Source organism: Hemiscyllium ocellatum, chromosome 29 (genome assembly GCF_020745735.1).
Source record: "Hemiscyllium ocellatum isolate sHemOce1 chromosome 29, sHemOce1.pat.X.cur, whole genome shotgun sequence".
Classification (NCBI taxonomy): domain Eukaryota; kingdom Metazoa; phylum Chordata; class Chondrichthyes; order Orectolobiformes; family Hemiscylliidae; genus Hemiscyllium; species Hemiscyllium ocellatum.
The window spans coordinates 47,133,889-47,157,174 of NC_083429.1; the positions used below are offsets into that span (position 1 = coordinate 47,133,889).

The window sequence follows — 23,286 nt, forward strand, 5'->3', positions numbered from 1 at the left end:
TTGACTGGTGCAAAACATTATGGATAGACTGACTTCCTTTTGTGATCAAATGTCAGTCAGCCTGTAGGCCTTGTCCTAACTGAGTCCATTGAACATTGAACTCTGCCAGCATTAGCTTTTGCTTTTCTTCCTCATGCTTCTTCGTAAATGTATCTATTCAATTCATTTCAAATAAAGCAATTTTGCCATACTCTGGACTGTGAGTTTACTTTGTAATGCTTATTGGGTTTATCAGTGAGGACTCTATGACACCTAGTTTAGGATACATAGAACATAGCCTTATAACGCTAACTACTTGACTGTGTAACAACATTCACCAAGGCTCTTTTGAGAACACCTTCCAAACCCATGACTGCTTCCATCTAGAAGGATAAGGGCAGCAGATACAATGGGAACACCACCACCTGCAAGTTCCCCTCCAATTCACACACCATCCGGACTTGGTAATATATCGCCATTCCTTTAGTATTGCTGGGTCAACATCCTAGAACTTCTCCCTAACGGCATAGTGGGTGCATATTTTTATTCTCTTATGGGATATGGGCAATACTGGCTGTCCAGCATTTATTGCCCATCCCTGGTTGTCCTTGAGAAGGTGGTAGTGAGCTGCTTTAAACAGTTATAGAGTTATAGAATCATACAGCATGGAAACAGGCCCTTCGCTCCAACCAGTTCATGCCAACAATGTTCCCAAACTAAACTAGTCCCACCTCCATTTGGCCCATATCCCTCTAAATATTTCTTGTTCATGTACTTAGCCAAATGTTTTTTGAATGTTGTAACTGTACCTACATCCTCCACTTCCTCTGGCAATCCATTCCACACATTAACCACTTCCTGTGAAAAAAAAGTTGCCCCCTCATATTCTTTTCAAATCTTTCTCCTCTCACCTTAAAATTATGTGCCCTATGGGACAAGACCTTTGCTATGATCTGTAACCCTCATTTTATAAACCCCTATTTGATCACCCCTCAATCTCCTAAACTCCAGTGAAAAAAGTCTCAATCGATCCACCCTCTTTTTATATCTCAGGCTCTATACTCCTGACAAGATCCTTCTCTCAACCCTCTTCGCTTTAGTAATATCCTTCCTTTAACAAGATGACCAGAACTGCACACAGTACTCCAGAAGAGACCTCACCAATGTCCTATACAACCTCAAAATGACGTCCCAACTCCTATACTCAAAGGTCTGAGCAATGAAGGCAAGTGTGGTAAACACCTTCTTAACCTCCCTGTCTATCTGTGAAGCAAATTTCAAAGAATTATGTACCTGAACCCCTCGGTCTCACTGCTTGACAATATTACTTGGAGACCTACCATTAATTGTACAAGTCCTGCCCATGTTTGCATTACCAAAATGCTTTCTTAAACTGCTGCAATCCATGTGCTGTATTGGGAGGGAGTTCCAGCAATTCGGAAGGCAACGCAATATATTTCCAAGTCAGGATGGTCTGTGAATTGGAGGGGAACTTATAGAGGGAGGTGATGCTTCCATGTATCTGCTACCCTTGTTCTTCAAGATGGAGATGGTCATGGGTTTGGAAGGTGCTGTCTTAGGATCTTTGGTGAATATCTACATTGCATCTGGTAGTACCCACTGGCATGCATACACCAAATGGAATGCATGGTTCGAGAGGGCAGCTCACCACTGCCTTCTCAAGGGCAATAAATGCTAGTCCACTCAGTGATACCCACAGTGAATTATTTAAAAAAAGGCACATCACATACTGACGAGTGGCAATGCTGGTGGGACAGACATGAGAGCATGAAAAACAGCTAATACCCTGCACTTGTGCTCCTGCTTACAGTCTGGTGGTTTTCCTGAGGAATTTAAGTGCTGGAGTGTCTGATAAAGCCAGCATCAGCCTTGTCTTTGAGAATTCCCACAAAGGTAAAGTTCACAAACTCTCAAACTGTGAACAAGACACCCAGCAGCATGTGTGGACTATCAAAAGGTAACTTATGCTTTTCACGTAGCAAGGGGAGGGCATCGGGTGGAAGGGATTATGTGTTATAATGTTAAAGGTGAAGGGATATATCAAAGTTGTCACAGTGCGCTGAAGTCCAAATTACTGTACAAACTCATTGAATTTTGTAGAGTCAGATCACTGAAGCATTGTAACTCTGAATCACACATTAATTATCAACTAAACTCCACGGGATAAACAGAATGATAGAATTACATACAGCATATAAGGAGACCATTCAGTACATCCTGTCTGTGCTGGTTCTCTGTAATGGCTACTCAGCCATTCCCACACTGCCCTGCCTTTTTACCCACAGCCCTGTACATTTTCTTTTCAGATAATGAATTGATTCCATTTTGAAATCCGTGATGCAATCTGTCTCCATCACGCAGGTAGGCTTGCATTCCAGATCCTATCCTCTTGCCCTCTGCTTCTCTGCTCAGAATGACTCAAATATTTTGGCACACAGAGAGGCCACTTGGCCCTTCATGCCTCCAACCAGCCATTAAATGAGCATCATGACTGATTGCCAACCTCCTGCTTTTCTACATACCCTTGCACACTATTTCGATCCAAATAATCATCCAACATCCATCTTGAATGACTGAATTGAACCTGCCTCCACCTCATTTCCAGGCAATGCATTCTATTTCCTAAATACTTGTTGAGTGAAGACATTTTTCTTCATATCACCCTTGCTTCTTTTGCAAATCACTTTAAATCTACGTCCTCTCAAGCTTGTTCCTTTTACAATCAGGAACAGTTTCTCCTTACCTACTCTATTGAGCCCAGTCATGAATTTCAAAACCACTATCCGATCTCCTTCTCCTCTCCATGGAGAATAATCCCAACTTCCTCAATCTATCTTCATAACTGGAGTTCTTTATCCATGGCATCATTCTTGTAAACTGCTTCTGTACTCTCTACAATGCATCTACATCCTTCCTATATTATGACATCCAGCACTGCACATAATACTCCAGGTGAGGACTAATAAGTGTCTTATAGATGTGCAACATCACCTTCTCGCTCTTGTATTCTGTGCTCTTACTGATAAACATTAAGATACTGTATGCTTTATTTTCTGCTCTCTCTATCCATCCTGTTACACTCAATAATCTGTGCTCATGAAAAAAATTACTCCCTATCTATTCTGTTCAGAATCCCATGTAGCAACTGCAACATGGATTCTCTACTGATGAGGTATGAACTTCAATGAAAACAATAATAATTCAGTGCCTTTAGTGAAGACACTGTCCTAGATGAGAGAGAAAGAAATAAGTAGGATTAGTGAAGAGGAAGAAGTGAAGGGTGAGTTTGGGTGGGGGGAACTGAGACATTAGGCAAAAATGATCAGTTTTGAGAAAGGTTTGAATGATGAAGGGAGAGTGGGATAAGTGGAGAGGTTCACCGAAGGAATTCCAGGGAGTGTGACTATCACTACCTGAGAATCATCCACCAGTAATTAGGCAAAAGGATGTCAAGGGAAGATTTATACACTGTGGGAGAAATGAGCAAACACAGACACTCCTACCTTGCACCAGAAGGTTGACTACAATCTTGTCAGAGTCCCAGGTGTTTGTTGCCGTACAAGTATAATACCCAGAATCCTCTGCTCTTACTGAACGAAGAAACAATGTCCCATTGTTGAAGATCATTCTGTGGCCATCAACTTGCACTGGGATGGCAGAGTCTTCACTGCAAACAACACAATTTCATTGTTAATAGCAACACAAGGGGGAATTAGCATTCTAATTTGATTCTTCCTAATTAAGTTTTCTTAACGTAATTTTTAAAACGTCTGATGTGACACCTCCTTAGTAACCTTTCTAGAGTATAATTTATGTTCTGTTATGCAACTCATCATTCCTTTGTTTAAACTATTTTAGTCCTTTTGGACTCAGGGTTATCAATACTGGTTGGCCATATTCCTGGAGGTTCATCATGTGACAACTTGCTTCCAAACACTCTCCTGCTATTGGTTGTTTAACAAATCCATCTTTGTCCCACCTCCCCAATCAATGAGTTAACTCCCGGTCACTTAACTGAGTGATAACTGACTCTCAGTTAAACAGCCTTTTTGGTTTCCATCCCCAATAACCTCAAAACTAATAAGCAATGATACTCAACAAAAAGGGAGAAGAAAAATCAAAGGATTTTTTTTTCTATTTTAATGCCCCGATAACTTTTCTTGCTGTTTGGTCTCAGTAGTGAGAGGTCTGGAATTTAATCTTCAACCACTCAGGATGTCAGATCAAGCCTGAAATGTATGTGGAGCAGGTGACTAGGCTTTTCTGCTACATCCTGAGATGATACATCCAGTCACAATTCTGCAAATGCTACTCTGAAGTCGGCACTTTGGAAATGTCCAGCAAGATTCTTGAAATAGGTACAAAAGCAAAAACTGCTGGGGAAACTCAGCAGGTCTGGCAGCATCTGTGGAGAGAGAAACAGAATTAACATTTTGGGTCCAGTGACCCTTCTTTCAGTTCTGAAAAAGGAACATTAATTCGTCAGCGATTTCGGTTTCTCTTTCAGATTTCCATCAATCCACAGTTCTTTGTTTTAAGTTATTATCTGTGAAAGAGGTGATGTTTTTCTCTCTCCTATTGTTGTCTTTCTCTCTTGGTCTCTGCATTAAGGTTTTCCATTTGGAGCTCATCTTTGGCCACTCCCCAGTATTCGCCCCAAGGACCTGGTTGAGATCAGGCTCTCAGCAAGCTGGAGTGGTTGTAGGTCTAAGCCCCATGGTGCTGTGTTGTGCTGCACCATCATGTTGAAGCATTACAGTTTTATCACAGCATTATGTACAAAAGCCCAGCATTAATAACACTCAGTTCAAGAAACTAACATGTCTACTGTACTCCTTATAATTGCACCACTTACAATAAATGGGTGCTGCCAATTTTCAAATAGTGGAGCAAGGACTAGCTTAAGCATTCAGGGGTTAATATCACAAACAAAAACTTCAAGGTAATAACATTTTGCTTGTTTGGAGAGTTATTACTTGTCCATTTTATCATCTTTCTTCTCCCATTGAATATCATTAGAACTCCAAACAGCAAACATCTCCATGGCAACTACCTATGCTCTTTGCCTGATTGGTCAACAAAATATGGTCAACGTCGAATTTCCTATTCCTTGGATGCTGCCTAACCTGCTGTGCTTTAACCAGCAACACATTTTCAACTGGTCAACAAAATAGCCTAATTCGAAGGGACTGAGAGGCTTGACAGCCCAACCTTCTTCACAAAATGAGCTGGCTCACATTACAGGGCCCCTAGAGGAATTTCCGCTTCAATATTGATCCTGAAAACTCTCCCAGTTGGGCACTGTCCAAATATCCAAACATTGGGTTTCCCAGTGATGACTGACCACTGGGATAATGCTCATAAAACAGCGGGTGGGCCTGGCCGCTAGGAACCAAGGATTCAGATGTAAAAAGGTTGTTGCAGCACAGAGCACATTTTTACCTGTCTTTTGTCCATTTAATTGTCGGTCCTGGATCACCCACAGACCTACATGGCAGAAGAACATCTCTCATCCAAGGAGTGGTCACTGTTCCTCCAAATGCAATAATCTTTGCTGGGACTGGAATACAAAATATAGATTCTTTTAGCTATTCATCCATGCAACATGCCTACAGTATACTATACAGCACAAAGCTCACAATACCAGAGGCACGATATTCAGGAATGTATACAATGTATGGTCCAGTTGATATAATAATTTACAGCATATCAGGTACAATACATCGTGCAACACAGTGTTTGGTGTACAATACATATACGACAACATGTATTGAATTATTAAAAAAGACCTAAGTAAGCAATCACTTGCTGCTCATCCTTAATTTCTCTTGAATCGAATTGTTTGCTTTAGAAGGCAGTTGAATGTCAAACACATTGCTGTGGGTGTGGAGTCCGATAAGCCAGCAGATTTTCTTTCCTATCCTACATTTGTGAGCCGTGTGGATGTTAAGGTCAATGAGGATCAGAGGGGATAATCTCAGAATGTGGGCTTGCACATTTAAAACCAAGATGAGAGGAATTTCTTTACTCAGAGGGTAATGAATTTGAGGAATTTTCATCCTCAGAGGGCCTTTAAGTATATTCAAAACTGGGGCAGACTTTTTATCAGTAAGAAAAGCAAAGGTTATAGGAAACAGACAGGAAAGTCGGATTGAGGGATATCATATCAGTCATGACAGAGCAGATTCGATGGGCTGAATGGCTTGTTTCTGCTGCTACATCTTACAATCTGCAGCAAAAAAGTCAGAGTTGATTATTGAGCCTACTGCCATCTTAACAACACCTAAACATTTCCAGTAGTTGCCGGGAATAATTTATTCCTGCCTCCATGGTACTGGAAGATTGTAGGTGTCTCTGGATCAATACCTCAGTCAGTACCTTGGACTCTGCACATGTTTAGTGGATAATGAGGGACAAGAGATTATTCATTTGTTTCCAACAGACCCCATTCTGCCATCAATCAACTTCTATATCCATGTGACTGGGCTCATTGGAGCAGTAACCCTCGCTGATTGCTATGTCTCTGTCATCCTCAGGTAGGTCCCACCATTGCTGAGTTCCAATTACTGCCCAATCTGCTAATTTGGGAAAGGCCAGGGATTGACATCCTCAACACAATATCCGCTAGTGTCTATATCCTCTGATGGCAACATCATTTTACTCAAGTTGCAACTGGAATGTACAGCATGCTAATCTAACCCTTAAACAATGTCATTCTCAGATCTGCCCTCATTCATCTTCCCCAGTACAAATGGCCGAGTCTTGCCAATTAACAGCATTTTCAATGATGGATGCAGAACATGAGGGACTAACCCCATAGGATAATAGCACAAGCTTATTCGTGAATAATTATGGATTAGGATTTTATTTTTACCCATGCCTCACACCCCAAGGACAGGTTGGCTTCAAAGGGGAATCAATTTTTTCTTGCTACCGAAAGGATAACTATTGACTTATCGCATCAATTCCTCTTGTTAACGCACAAGGTCTGAGAGCTAGAAGGAAGAGACATAGTGGCAATCCATTCTGTGTTATCATCTACCATTTGTCATCAGTAAGAAAATGAAAAGCTGTAAGAAACAGACAGGAAAGTTGGATTGAGGGATGTCACATCAGTCATGGCAGAGCAGAATGGGCTGTTTCTGCTGCTACATCTTATAATCTTCCACAAAGCATAGGAGTTGATTATTAAGCATGCTACCTTCTTTATGACAGCTAAAACTTTTGAATGGTTACCTGGAATAATTTATTCCTGCTTCCAGGACGAGATGGTCATGTTCTACTAAGATCAATAGACTGCTCGTCCAGACGCCTAGGCTCCTGCTTTGGCAAATTTAAGTTCAAATCCCACATTGGCAGCTTGTGAAATTTAAATTCCATTTATAGAATAATCAGGTGATTGTGACAAGTATCAATGATTGTCATAAAAGCCCATCCAGTTCACTAATACCCCTCAGGGAAGAAAGCCTGCCCTCTTTATACTGGTCTGGCCTACATGTGACTCCAGACCCACAGCAACGTAGTTGACTCTGAACTGTGCTCTGAAACGGTCCAGAAAGTATTTCAGTTCAAGAGCAATTAGGGATTCTGCAATAGATTCTGCAACACCCACATCCCACAAAAAAAATGAAGGGGAAACATAGTCTGACCAGACAGGGCAGCTTGACCTACTGCATTAATCAAAGTTGTGAAGTGTAAAAAAATGAACATGCATTTTTACGTTCAATCAACTGAAAGATGAGCATTGTATGTGGAATGGCATTTTGAAAAGAAACAAGATGAAAGGAAGGGTCTGTTTCCATGCTGTACATCTCTATGACAGCCTTATTAACAAAATGCACAAGATTAGAGTGAGGCATGTGGATATGGACAGGAAAAAGAACACAGCTTTTTCAGTATTCAACTTCTCACTGCTTTTCCAGAGAGAGGTAAAAAAGCAATATACTGTAGATGAAACAATCAAGTTAACATTAGTGGAGCAGGCCCTTCTGCAGAAGGGGTTTCAGATGTTTCTGTTATAAAAGAAAACTAACATCGGATTAGAATTACAGAACCATAGAATCTTACAGCACAGAGGAGGCCCTTCAGCCTCTCAGGGCTGTACCACCAAAACGATATGACTACCTTCACTAGTCCCACTTTCCCCTAGTGACTGACAAAGTATTGACAGTCTGATCTGAATAACGCCACCATGCATTAATACAGCTGTTTGCAGATTTGAATAAGGGGGCATAACGTCACAATTTAATTTGAGAAATGCTCTGCCTTCATCCTCCTGTCTCCAACCCCAGCCCCTGCATTCCCAGCCCCTCTTCCAAATCCCAGACCTTTCCTTTTCCATCTTGTCAACCAGGAACAAACTGCCAGGCCATCCATAGGAACATAGATAAAAGACCAGTGTCCATCTTGCTCACCATCTGTCACTCTGGTAGTCAAATGATTTTTTTTCTTTTAAAATTGTTCTTAGGTTCATAGATCCATACAGCACAGAAAAGGCCCTTTGGCCCATCAAGTCTGTACTGACATAACTACCAGTTACAGTGTGCTCACCCCAATTTCCTGCACTTGTTCCAAACCCTTGAATATAATGACATTTTGAGGTACCCAGCCAAATATTTTTTCAAAGTTGTAAGGTTTCCAGCCTCCATCACCTTCCCACGCTGCACATTCCAGATTCCCACCACCCGCTGATTCCCAAATCCCCTCTAGATCCCCTACCCCTTGCACTAAAACTATGCCCGCTCGTGACTGACCTCTCAACCCAGGGGAACAGCTGCTCTCTACCCATTCTGTCCATACCCCTCATAGCCTTGTACACTCAATCATGACCCCGTCGACCTCTGCTCTAAAGAAAACAACACAAACCTATCTAGTCTCTCCTTATCACTCAATTTCTCCATCCCAGGCAACATCCTGCTGAACCTCCTCAATACTGCCTCTGGTGCTTCCACATCTTTCCTGTTAAGTTATAAAGTCTGCATTTATTGCCCATCCCAAATCCTTTGAGGAGATAGTGCTGATCTTCCTGTTTCAAACCACTGCAGTCCATGTGATGTAGGGACACCCAGAGTACCATCAGAAAGGGAATCCCAGAATTTTAACCAGATGCACTAGAGGAACAGCGATATATTTCAGTTAGAATACTCAGTGGTTTGGAGGTAAACTTGCAGGTGAGGTGTTTCTATGTATCTGCTGCCCTCATCCTTCTGATTGGTAGAGGTTGTTAGGTTTGGAAAGCATGATTGAAGGAGCCTTGATCATTTGCAGCATGTCATCTTGCAGGCAGCACACACTGTTGGGGACGAATGTTAAAGGTGGTGCATGGCTCACAAGCCCTTTAAGATGCTGTAATAACATAGCAAGGGTTGCCTCAGCACAATGAGCAGCTTCAGTCAATGAGATTACAACAGACCTAGATGGGAGAAGTGCAAAACCTCAGCGATGGAGAGCTTTGGGATCTTCAACCCGAAGTTACCTTTTCCCCTCAAGCAACACTACCCCAACCGTTCTGCGATTGGCTCTAACGCTGTTTATCAAAAATGTAGGATGCAGATATCTGAAAGACAGGGAAGGGAAACAAAAGGGGACAAAAGTGCAAAGCTAACAGGAAATGTGATGAAGACTGACCTACCCTTTGCTGCTGGCTCACCGGTGACTTTGTTGCTTACATTCCCTCGGCCTGCCGATGTGACTGCTGCCACCCACAGCAGGTACTGCTGCTGATAGTTCAGGTTGGGGATCCGGTAGTACAGGGTGTCTGGAGATGCCTCATATTCACTGGGAGCCTGTGGGCAGAAACAGTCCGGTCAGTGCGAACCAAGAGCAATGGCTGCATCTGGCAGCTGCTGGCACAAATGGGTCAATAGGCTATTCAGCCCTTCCAGCCTTTTCTGCTATACAATATCACTGCTTCACTGGGCAGGGAATTCCACAGATTCACAACTCCTTAGTTGAGGAGGAATTTCTTCACCCAAAGGGTTGTGACTCTGTAGAATTCCCTGCCCAGTGAAACGGTTGAGGCTACCTCATTGAATGTTTTTAAGGCAAAGATGAATAGATGTTTGATCAGTAAAGTAATTAAGGGTTATGGTGAGAGTGTGGATAAGTGGAGCTGAGTCTATGAAAAGGTCAGCCATGATCTTATTGAATGGCGGAGCAGGCTCCAAGGGCCAGACGGCCTACTCCTGCTCCTGTTTCTTTTGTTCTAATGTGATCATGCCTGATCAACACACAGTTACTGCTTCTCCCTATATCCTTTGATCCTTTAGCCCTGAGAACTATACCTAACTCCTTTTCGAAAACATTCAAAGTTTTGGCTTCAACCATTTTCTGTGGCAGAGAATTCCACAGGCTTGCTACTCTCTGGGTGAAGACATTTCTCCTCACCTCAGTCCTAACTGGCCTACCCTGTGTGTCCTGAATTTGTGACCTCTGGTTCTGGATGCCTCAGTCATTGGGAACATCTTTCCTGTGTTTGTCTTGTTAAGTCCAGTTAGAATTTTGTACGTTTTTGTGAGATCCCCTCTCCTTCCCCCAAACCCCAGTGAATATAGTCCTAATTGATCCAATCCCTCTGCATACATCAGTCCTGCTAAACCAGGAATCAGTTTTGTAAACTTTTGTTCCACTCCTTCCATCGCCGGAACATCTTTCCTCAAGTAAGGAGAGCAAACCATACTCCAGGTGTGGTCTCACAGGGGCCCTGTGCAATTAATTGCAGTAAGGCTTCCCTGCTATATATTCAAATTCTTTTAGCAATGAATATCAACATATCAATTACCTTCTTCATAGCCTGTTGCAACTGCATTTTTACTTTCATCGATTGGTGTACATGGTCATCCAAGTTTCATTGCATCTCCCACTTCCTCAATGTATCCTCATTCAGATAATAATCTATCCTGTGTTTTTTTTTGCTGCCAAAGTGGATAACCTCACATTTATACATATTATGCTTCATCTGCTGTGCATTTCCCGACTCAGGCGACTGACTGTGTGGAGTTCTCCCCGTGTCTGCGTGGGTTTCCTCCGGGTGCTCCGGTTTCCTCCCACAGTCACAAAGATGTGCGGGTCAGGTGAATTGGCCATGCTAAATTGCCCGTAGTGTTAGGTAAGGGGTATATGTAGGGGTATGGGTGGGTTGCGCTTCGGCGGGTCGGTGTGGACTTGTTGGGCCAAAGGGCCTGTTTCCACACTGTAAGTAATCTAATCTAATCTAATCTAATCTAATTTGCCCACTCACTCAATGTGCCCAAATCAGTGAAGCATCTCTGCATTCTCCTCAGCATTCACCCTCCCACCCAGCATTATCTTGTCTGCAAACTTGGAGATAGGACACTCAGAGGTTTCAGACTGTGTCTTCTTTAGTGATTGGCTGGCTGCATTTGGGGTGGCTTGTTGAGTACATGCAAAGCAGAGGCAACTCGGCTCTCAAAGCAAAGTTTTCAATGACCTCAAGTTGCAAAGAGTGGGAAGCTGACCGGGAAAGAATCGCCTCTGTACTGGGTTTGCTTTACAAGGAGTTTCACCACCATTAAACTTGAGTCAGTAGCTCTCAGCTGGGGAATTAAAGACCCGCTATCTTCATAAATAAGTGGTTGGTTTTGTGTCTTTTGCATTGGTTGAGGAAACAGCGCCATCGTTTTCAACATGTTATAATCTAGATTACTTACAGTGTGGAAACAGGCCCTTCGGCCCAACAAGTCCACACCAACCCTCCAAAGACCAACCCACCCAGACCCATTCCCCTACATTTACCCCTTCACCTAACACTATGGGCAATTTAGCATGGCCAATTCACCTAACCTGCACATATTTGGACTGTGAGAGGAAACCCACGCAGACACAGGGAGAATGTACAAACTCCATACAGACAGTTGACTGAGGCGGGAATTGAACCCCGCTCTCTGGTGCTGTGAGGCAGCAGTACTAACCACTGTGCCACTGTGCCACCCATAATGTTGTGTATTAGTAATGAATAAACAGGGTTCCAATTCACCTTTTATGATCATGTGGTGTCTTTAAATCAAACCTAGAAACCCACTGCCATTGGTAAGACAACCTTTTCAAAGGTTTTTTCACTAGAAATCCCAAAACGTTTGTTTAAACTTGAAAATCCCTAGCTTCCCTTCTATCTGTACAACTCGTAAGTTATTGTGGTCTCCAAACTGACAAGAGTCTCCAATCTCTGTTGCCATCAGTAGGATTTTGTAAGTCAATAATTCAATGTTTCATGGTTACTAATGAGGTATGCTTAACGGTCATAAGATGGTATTCAATTAAATCAGGATTTGACTCATAGGCTTCTTGTGTTTGCAGCTGTGATGGGTTTGCACTTTGGAAATGTGTTGTACATGGATCGAGTGACCATACCTGCACCTTCTACAGAAGGGTCACACTGGACCCAAAATGTTAATTCTGTTTTTCTCTCTCCACAGATGCTGCCAGACCTGCTCAGATTACATTTCCTGCATCTGAAGTATTTTGCTTCTAAGTAGGCCTCCAAAAACTTAGAGACAACTGTTGGCTGTCAATTCTGACAAATCAAGTCTAGTTGCTGGAGAGATGCTGGATGCAGATTCAGGTGAATCAATCCACACCTTAGAGCAGGTTGGCATTGTCAAGCCCAAAGTTTAAGAATGCTTTGTAACAACTGCAATGAAAACAGCAAAACAAGAACATTGACCAAACATCAAGTGCCAGGTAGACACTGGTGCATCTTGTCACATTATGAGCATCACAGACCTCTGTATGGTTATATCAGCTGGCAACACAAAAATTAAACCCTTGTAAGTTCAGTTGAAGCTCAGTGAAAGAATGAAGCTCACACTGAAAGGACAAATTAGTCTGAGTTCCCAATGCAATGACAGTACTGAAGATCTGGAATTCCAGATATTGGACACCAAGCTGAAGCCACTTGTCTCAGTTAAAGCTGGTCGAATGCTTGAACTCATAACGCTAAACATGCCAGAGCAAATCTTCAGTGGTTCACAGGTCACATTGACTGCTGGACACCAATCAAGTAGAGGGTGGCCAAAAGGGTCTGCCTTCAGGATGACAAAGGAAACTTGATGCCAAAGTCCAAGAGCAAAATGTGCTGGGGACAACTCATGCAATTAGAGGAAAGAAGCATCAAAGGCAACAGTGTAAACTAGCAGAATCAACAAGGAAGCTGTCAGTCATTCCACCATCCGAAACACTGTCAACCCACATGCATGTCATGTAGGCAGAGACTGACAAAAGTAGGACTACCTTGAAAACAAACACGATGGTTCAGTGGATAGCCCTGTTGCCTCATAGCACCAGGGTCCCAGGTTCGATTCCAGCCTCAGGTGACGGTTTGTGTAGAGTTTTCACATTCTCCCCGTGCCTGTGTGGGTTTCCTCCCACAATCCAAAGATGTGCAGGTCAGGTGAATTGGCCATGCTAAATTGCCCATAGTGTTAGGAGCCAAATGGTTCTGGGTGGGTTAGTCTTCAGAGGGTTGGTGTGGACTGGTTGGGCCAAAGGGCCTGTTTCCACACTGGAAGGAATCTAATGTGTGGGAACGGTTTGCAGCATAGGTAACTTGGGCAACTCGGTGGAAATGACTGTGTGTACAAATTTGCTTTAGTTTAAGACAAGGGGAATGTTTGAATTGAACTTGTACTAATGCACTGCAACAAATGTACAGAATGATGGAGAAACTCAGCAGGTCCAACAGCATCTGTGGTGACAGAAACAAAGTTAATTAGAGTCCAATGTATATGTTCTTCAGGATAAGCATTATTGCATTTAGAATTATTCTAGTAATGTGCTTCCTGGTTACTAGATATGACATCCGCCACAACACGAGGCAGCCATCTGACAGCGAGGGCAATAAAGACACAGTATAAACAGGACAGGTGTGGTGTAAGCTTGGAGCAACCTCGATCAAATCTCCTCCTGTCTAAGTATGACAATTCAATCCTTCCAGGTAACTGAAACTCTTCATTTCTGGAACTGTTCTCTTGAATCTTTTCTGTATCCTCTCTAATGCCTTCACATCCTTTTAGAGTGTGACCAGAGGAGACCAGACCAGTGCTTGAAATGGAGAAAGTGAGGACTACAGATGCTGGAGAGTCATAGTTGAAAAGTGTGGTCCTGGAAAAGCACAGCAGGCCAGGCAACATCCGAGGAGCAGGAGAGTCGATGTTTCGGGCATAAGCCCTTCATCAGGAATGGATTTAACAGAATCTTCTTGCTTCTGTACTCTAAGTCCCTATTGATAAAGGCCAGGATGCAGTATGCTTTATTAACAGCTCACTCAGCCTGTTCTGTCACCTTCAAAGTCTTAAGCACATATACACACAGCTCTCTCTGCTCATGCACCTCCTTCAGAATCCTATCTTTATTTAATATTGCCTTTCTGCATCCTTCCTATGAAATAATTCACACTTCTCGGCATTAAACTTCCTCTGCAACTTGTCTCCCCATTCCTCATATGTCTGTGTCCTTTTGAAGTTCTGCACTGTCCTCCACATGGTTCACGATACTTCCAAGGGGTGCATTGACTTTAATCAAAAGGATCAGTGCCATACCTTGCTGATTAGTCTGATAGGGGGGAATGACATGGATTGCTGCCAGCTATATGCCTATCATTCCACCAATTTTGGTTACAGATTCACGAAAAGACCACAGCAGAAATGAACAAAGAAAACCCCACAGTTGAGTCTGCAAGCGTGGCCTTCCACTCGACTGACGAGGAGACAGGAGGTCTACAAATTACTACTTATCAAAAGCTCTGCTTCAAATTCATTTCAATATCTAAGCCGTGCGTTGTCATGGAGATGTAATCTGTTCATCAAAGCGGCTGTTTAAAACCATAGGGATCTGATACTGTTATTTGCAGGCGTGTTGTCAAAACTGCCTTGGAAAATCGACAATAACATTGGACACAATACTTGTAATTTTAGGGACAGTGTATTACAATAGAAACCTGCCTCTCCTCTCCCCTTCCAGCATCCAACCCACCCCCCCTCCCCTTCACTTGGCCCCGGTCATGATAGAATTTTAAATGCAAACGCAAATTTGATAGATTGACCTAAGTTGTCAAATGCCCAGATACCAACCATTCTTTCACAACAGGGACCACTGCAATTTGCAACACTTGATGTGATTGTTGCTTCATTGACTGCCTAGCTCCTGACTGAAGACCTTGGTTCACTTGAAACTTGTGAGTTGCAGAATGATCGTATGAAGAATGTCCCTTGATGTTACTCTGTCCTAAGGAAGGATGGGTGATGGATTTATAGAACATAGAACATAGAACATTACAGCGCAGTACAGACCCTTCGACCCTCAACATTGCGCTGACCTGTCATACCAATCAGAAGCCCATCTAACCTACATTATTCCATGTTCTTCCATATGCTTGTCCAATGACGACTTAAATGTACTTAAAGTTGGCGAATCTACTGCCATTGCAGGCAAAGCATTCCATACCCTTACTGCTCTCTGAGTAAAGAAACTACCTCTGACATCTGTTCTATATCTATCACCCCTCAGTTGAAAGCTATGCTCGCCGTAACCATACTTGGAAAAAGGCTCTCCCTGTCCACCCTATCTAACCCTATGATTATCTTGTATGTCTCTATTAAGTCACCTCTCAACCTTCTTCTCTCTAACGAAAACAGCCTCAAGTCCCTCAGCCTTTCCTCGTAAGACCTTCCCTCCATACCAGGCAACATGCTAGTAAATCTCCTCTGCACCCTTTCCAAAGCTTCCACATCCTTCTTATAATGCAGTGACCAGAACTGTACACAATACTCCAAGTGCGGCTGCACTAGAGTTTTGTACAGCTGTAGCATAACCTCAAGGTTCCGGAACTCGATCCCTCAATGAATAAAAGCTAAAACACTGTATGTCTTCTCAACAACCCTGTCAACCTGGGTGGTAACTTTCAAGGATCTGTGTACCTGGACACCGAGATCTCTCTGCTCATCTACACTACCAAGAAACTTACCATTAGCCCAGTACTTTGAATTCCGGTTACTCCGACCAAAGTGAATCACCTCACACTTGTCCACATTAAACTCCATTTGCCACCTCTCAGCCCAGCTCTGCAGTTGTCTATGTCTCTCTGTAACCTACAATATCCTTCATCACTATCCACAACTCCACCGACCTTAGTGTCGTCTGCAAATTTACTAACCCACCTTTCTATGCCCTCATCTAAGTGTTTTATAAAAATGACGAACAGCAGTGGACCCAACATCGACCCTTGCGGTACACCACTGGTAAATGGACTCCAGGATGAACATTTCCCATCAACCACCACCCTCTGTCTTCTTTCAGCAAGCCAATTACTGCTCCAAATTGCTATATCTCCCACAATCCCATTCCTCTGCATTTTGTACAATAGCCTACTGTGGGGAACCTTATCGAACGCCTTGCTGAAATCCCTATACACCACATCAACCGGTTTACTCTCATCTACCTGTTTGGTCACCTTCTCAAAGAACTCAATAAGGTTTGTGAGGCACGACTTACCCTTCGCAAAACCCTGACTATCCCTAATCAAATTATTCTTTTCGAGATGATTATAAATCCTATCGCTTATAACCTTTTCCAATACTTTACCAACAACTGAAGTAAAGCTCACTGGTCTATAATTACCTGGGTTGTCTCTACTCCCCTTCTTGAACAGGGGAACCACATTTGCTATCCTCCAGTCTTCTGGCACTATTCCTGTAGACAATGACAATTTAAAGATCAATGCCAAAGGCTCGGCAATCTCCTCCCTGGCTACCCAGAGGATCCTAGGATAAATCCCATCCGGCCCAGGGGACTTATCTATTTTCACACTCTGCAGGATTTCTAATACCTCTTCCTTGTGAACCTCAATCCCACCTAGTCTAGTAGCCTGTATCTCAGTAATCTCCTCGACAACATTATCGTTTTCTAGAGTGAATACTATTGAAAAATATTCATTTAGTGCTTCCCCTATCTCCTCTGACTCCACACACAACTTCCCACTACTATCCTTAACTGGCCCTAATCTTACTCTTGTCATTCTTTTATTCCTTAAATACCTATAGAAAGCCTTAGGGTTTACCCTGATCCTATCCGCCAACAACATCTCATGTCACTTCCTGGCTCTTCTGAGCTCTTTAGGTCTTTCCTGGCTACCTTGTAACCCTCAAGCGCACTAACTGAGCCTTCACATCTCATTCTAACATAATCCTTCTTCTTCCCCTTGACCAGAGATTCCACTTCCTTCATAAACCATAGCTCCTGCGCTCTACAGCTTCCTCTCTGCCTGACAGGTACATACTTATCTAGGACAAACAGTAGCCTTTCCTTGAATAAACTCCACATTTCTAATGTGCCTATCCCCTTCAGTTTCCTTCCCCATCCTGTGCTTCCTAAATCTTGCCTAATTGCATTGTAATTGCCTTTCCCCCAGCTGTAACTCTTGCCCAGTGGTATACACCTATCCCTTTCTATCACTAAAGTAAACATAACAGAATTGTGATTGCTATCACCAAAGTGCTCACCTACTTCCAAGTCGAACACCTGGCTGGGCTCATTACCCAGTTCCAAACTGGGCTTCGCCCCTTGTTGGCCTGTCTACATACTGTGTCAGGAAGCCCTCCTGCACACACTGGACAAAAACTGACCCATCTATAGTACTCGTACTATAGTGTTCCCAGTCAATATTTGGAAAGTTGAAGTCCCCCATGAGAACTACCCTGTCTCTCTCACTCCTATTGAGAATCATCTTTGCTATTCTTTCCTCTACATCTCTGGAACTATTTGGAGACCTATAGAAAACTCCCAACAGGGTGACCTTTCCTTTCCTGTTTCTTACCTCAGCCCATACTAGCTCAGTTGACGAGTCTCCAAACATCCTTTCTGCAACTGTAATACTGTCCTTGACCAACAATGCCACACCTCCTCCTCTTTTACCATCTTCTCTATTCTTACTGAAACATCCAAATCCTGGAACCTGCAACAACAATTCCTGTCCCCGCTCTATCCATGTCTCTGAAATGGTCACAACATCGAAGTCCCAGGTCCCAACCTATGCTGCAAGTTCACCCACCTCATTCCAGATGCTCCTGGCGATGAAGTAGGCACACTTCAAACCAACTTCTTGCTTGCCGGTGCCATCTCGCGTCCCTGAAACTTGATTTTCGACCTCCCTACTCTCAGCCTTTTCTATATTTGAACTATAATTTTGGTTCCCATCCCCCTGCTGGATTAGTTTAAACCCACCCCAATAGCCTTAGCGAATTTCACCCCCAGGATATTGGTACCCCTCTGGTTCAGATGAAGACCATCCTGCATGTAGAGGTTCCACATACTCGTGAAAGAGCCCCAATTATCCAAGAATCGGAAACCCTCCCTCCTGCACCATCCCAGTAGCCACGTGTTCAACTCTTCTCTCTCCCTATTCCTTGCCTCACTATCACATGGCACGGGCAACAAACCAGAGACAACAACTCTGTTCGTCCTAGCCCTAAGCTTCCATCCTAGCTCCCTGAATTTCTGCCTTAAATCCCCATCTCTCTTCCTACCTATGTCATTGGTGCCTATGTGGACCATGACTTGGGGCTGCTCCCCTCCACCTTAAGGATCCCAAAAACACGATCAGAGACATCACGAACCCTGGCACCCGGGAGGCAACACACCAACCGTGAGTCTCTCTCATTCCCACAGGACCTCCTATCTGTTCCCCTAACTATGGAATCCCCAATGACTACTGCTCTGCTCCTCTTCCCCTTTCCCTTCTGAGCAGCAGGGGAGACTCTGTGCCAGAGCCCTGTGCCCCACTGCTTTCCCCTGGTAAGTCGCCACACACCCCCCCCCCCACAACACTATCCAAAATGATATACTTATTGATGAGGGGAATGGCCACAGGGGATCCCTGCACTGCCTGCCAATTCCCTTTCTGTCCCTGACTGTAACCCATTTGCCTTTTTCTTGTACCTTAGGAGTGACTACCTCCCTGTAACTCCTCTCAATAACCCCCTCTGTCTCCCAAATGATCTGAAGTTCATCCAGCTCCAGCTCCAGTTCCCTAACGTGGTTTTCGAGGAGCTGGAGTTGGGTTCACTTCCCACAGATGCAGTCAGCAGGGACACTAGTGGTGACCCTTACCTCCCACATTCTGCAGGATTCAACTGCCCTAACCTCCATTCCCACTATTCTAAATTCCCAAAGAGACTGTTGAGAAAAATAATGAATAAAACAAAAACTCATTACCTTACCAATCTGGTGCACAGGTCCTTTTTTTTGGTGAGAGGAGGAGGATGGGTGGGAGACACTACCCAAGTAGTTTTTCGGGTAACGCAACCACACAAATATATGACTTTCCAGAAGTCCTGCGCTCCTCCCTTGGCACCTCTCGGCAAATGGAGGCGCGACTCCCGAGGTAAGTCCCTTTTAATGCGGGAAAACTCACCCTTCCCAGCAGCCCTCGCTTCACCCCTCTTTCTCTCCTCGCCGTTCTGGCAAAATGGAGCCTGGATTTGGGCCTGCAATTTTCTACAAAGCTGAATTCTTATCAGAGGGATACAACTGAGGCTTGTGAATCCTTCAGGACTTGATAATTATTTTCCAGGATACAATAGTAAGCACTTCTGGTGAAAAAAATCTTTGGGGCATTGAAAGGACAGAAATGGGTGTTCTTTTCTCTGAAGCCTTTCACTGATGTATTTGGAAATACTGGTGATACGAGGGATCTCTGAAGAAACTGTGGGAGGTGCTGGCCGAGTGGCATTATCACTGGACTGTTAATTCAGGTAATGACCTGGGTTCAAATCCCACTGTGGGCGATGGTGGAATTTGAACTCAATAATAATTTCGAAGTAAGAATCTAATGATGACTGTGAATTGATTATCAGGAAAAACCCATCTCATTCACTAATGTCCTTGAGGGAAGGAAATCTGCCATCCTTACCTGGTCTGGCCTACATGTGACTTCAGACCCATGTATTGTGCTTGCTCTTAATTGCACTCCAGGCAATTATGGATGGGCAATAAATGCTGGCCCAGCCAGTGATACCCACATCTGTAGATAATTTTTTTTTAAATGAGTTTGACTGATGATCAAGCTTCTTCACTGAGGAGCCTTTTGGCTTCCATGAGCAGTTTGAGCAGAGGCTGGATTGAGGGCAGAAGGGAAGACCGAGGGTAGGATTTGGGTAGCCACGTGACTAAACCTCCTTTGGAATTTGACAACCTGGAGGTAACATGGTAACTCCAACAATAAGGCAGTGGCAATATAATAAATAAAATACAGGTCGCTCTGCTACAACACTTGTTCTTGTTAACACATATTCGCTATGACACAATTGACGATGTGGGGACACTGTTTCTAAAGCACGATCTTTTAAAGTGTGTAATAATTATAATTGCGATTACAGCCCCATTAGTGTAAATGGTATCACTATTACACAGTTTTCTTACGACACGGATTGCACAGGAACGGAATTACTGCACTATAGCAGAACCGATTGTAAAAAAGATACTGTGGATGCTGGAAGTGTGAAACAAGAAACTGCAATTGCCTGAGAAACTCAGCAGGTCTGGCAGCATCCGGGGAGAGAAAGCAGAGTTAACGTTTTGAGTCTGGTGAGTCTTCATCAGAACTGGTGTGAAGTGGCTTCCTGTGCCAGTGATGGGGTTATACTTCGGTATTCAAACAGACGGCAACACAGAGCTGGAGATGATTCAACTATTCTCCCCTCTTGGCTGAGGAATGACTACCCTCAACCCAGCCACATCCAGAGTGATATCAGTAGTGAATAACTGAGGCCCCTACATGAGTCATGACCCACATAAAGCTACGCAAAGGTCTCTCCTGATGTGTCACGGTTAGAGGCAGCATTCAGCATCTCCCACTGAATGTCATATTGCTTTTGAAATGCTAACTGTCTTTCTCCACAGATGCTGCTGGGGCTGTTGTGTTCTTCTAGCACTTTCTGTTTTTATTTCAGATCTCCAGCATCTATCCAATTTTGCTTTTTTTAAGGGAAAGTGAGGACTGCAGATGCTGGAGGGTCAGAGTCAAATGGTGTGGTGCTAGAAAAGCACAGCAGGTCAGACAGCATCTGAGGAGCAGGAAAGTTGATGTTTTGAGCATAAGCTCTTCATCGGGAAGATGAAGTGGTTAATTTCCAATTGGAATTTGACATCCCGAAGGTAACATGACAGCTCCAATAATAAGGCAGCGGCAATATCGTAAACAAAATACAGATCGCTCTGTTATAACACGCGTTTCGTTAGCACACATTTGCTATAACACAATCAACAAATTGAGAACACTGTTTCTAAAGCGCGATATTTTAAACTGCATAATGGTTACAATGTGATTGCAGCCCCATTAGCTTAAATGGTGCTGCTATTACATGATTTTCTTATAACACGGGATTGCACGAGAATGGAACAACTGCACTATAGCAGAATCGACTGTAAAAAGGGTACTGTGAATGCTGGAGGTGTGAAATAAGAAACTGTAATTTGGTTAATGAAATTGTTTAATGAAGTGACTGGAACCAGGTGGATCTTATTGACCATGAGTTGCTTGACTGATGCTGTTAACCTGGGCCAGTCAGGGAGCCCTGGCTGACAGATATAACCAGGGATTTCAGAAGGTCTCTTCAATCAAGGGACTGGCTTTGAGCTGTCTGGCCACAGCTAGTGTATTTTACACCTATCAATTCAAGGTGCCTTGGTCATGGGACACTGACCTCTGGGCAGTTATTTCAGTTAAAGAGGCAATCTTAAAGGAGCACAGGGCTCAATGCAATGTTAAGGTACCTCCATTAATGATTGTACAGTCACTGGCCAGCACTATAAAAAGTGGATATTTAGCTATTCTGCCATAACGATTTTGACACATTTGCAACACTTGAAGACAGTATATTGCTATTTTTTGAAATAACTCCTCAGAGGCTGGTATCCCATCACCAAGTCCCCGTTTACTTACATGTGGAGAATCCTTGACACTCCCTCAGAGCCAGCTCTCAGAGTGACGAGAACCTTTCGCATTTATGTTCTTGTCTGTCAGCCAGGACTCTCTGATTGGACCAGATTAACAGCCCCAATGAGCGAACTCATATTCTATGAGGTACACCCTGCTGACTTTGTTACACTCAGTACACTGTTAACAGATTATACCAAGGTAATTAAGACTTCATGCTGAGTAGGTGGTTCAACTCTTTGAATGGGTCGTAGAGTCATAGAGGTTTAGTACACAGAAAAAGGCTGTTCAGCCCATCATGCCTGTGCCAAGCAAAATCGCCCATCAAATCTCATTTTCCAGCACTTGGTGCATAGCCTAGTATGACATGAGCTGTTGCACTAGAAATGCAACATGGTAATCCCTGAGCTGAATGGGGAACACAATCCGTGTTCCTGTTTAGTTGTCCCACTCCCTTGACTGCCACAGCGTATATTGTGAAAGTTAGATGAATACAACAGTTGAGGTTTCTCAGACCCTTCTTAAGGTCATTCTGCACATTGAACTGGGCAAACCTCTCTGAATGGGCACTTTGCTATGTGACACTGCCTTGCTAAATGTCACCAGATTGTTTGTTACAAAGTAAGCCCAGTTTGGAAACATCAGTGATTGATCACGGACGCTTGCCCAGGATGTTGAAATAGTACAGATTAGTCACTAAAAAATGAGCATACAGCCACACCACGCTCCCAAAGCATTTCCGGGTACAGCACTTGTGCTTATGATAATTATCACATCACAGTTAGCACAAGAATATACCACAACATAACAATGAAATGGTCAGCAATTTAACCATCCAATCTCAAATTTATTCAATATGCTTCTTGAGTTTCTCTGTGGATTTTTTTTTGCTGCATATTCTCAATTTTCCTGATATTTGTTGGGCAGATGGCTTGCGTATTTCTCTCATGGGCAAAGTAAACGAGCCATGGACAATGCCTCAGCTGGCCCAGTAAGAAACAATGTGTTAGCTCATGACTCACTGGGGAAGACCAGGTGAAGCTTCTTAACGCAAGACACAAGGATAAAAGCAGCGAGAAAGACAACAAAGAGGATTTACATCTAAATACTACCATTCATAAACTTAGTTTAGTCCCAAAGCAATTTACTGCTGATAAAGGTTGCGTTGGCTGACACCAAATTGTATGTCATGACTTATTAGGTGGAACTGTGCCTATGTAGGTTTCCTGATTTGTGAGCATGCACTGTTGTTGAGGTCAGCGAACACTGCCGCTGATAAAATATTTTAAAATGTTGTAATGTAGACAATACAGTTGCTTATTTATGCACAGCAAGTTTCC

The 23,286-nt window shown here is 43.4% G+C and overlaps 1 protein-coding gene across 2 annotated transcripts in view; it reads right to left on the bottom strand.

The window, feature by feature from the left end:
- Positions 1-23,286, bottom strand: part of dscaml1 (Down syndrome cell adhesion molecule like 1) — a 537,532-nt gene that overhangs the window by 66,126 nt on the left and 448,120 nt on the right. Inside the window, exons 19-22 of one of the 2 annotated variants that reach the window (XM_060846680.1) lie at positions 16,142-16,152; positions 9,632-9,777; positions 5,443-5,560; positions 3,504-3,667 (exon numbers count right to left, since the gene is read on the bottom strand). In XM_060846680.1, coding sequence (XP_060702663.1) covers positions 3,504-3,667; positions 5,443-5,560; positions 9,632-9,777; positions 16,142-16,152 — 439 coding nt within the window. Of the gene's footprint in view, positions 1-3,503; positions 3,668-5,442; positions 5,561-9,631; positions 9,786-16,141; positions 16,153-23,286 lie in introns of both variants that reach the window. The other variant, XM_060846681.1, reaches the window with a different exon arrangement.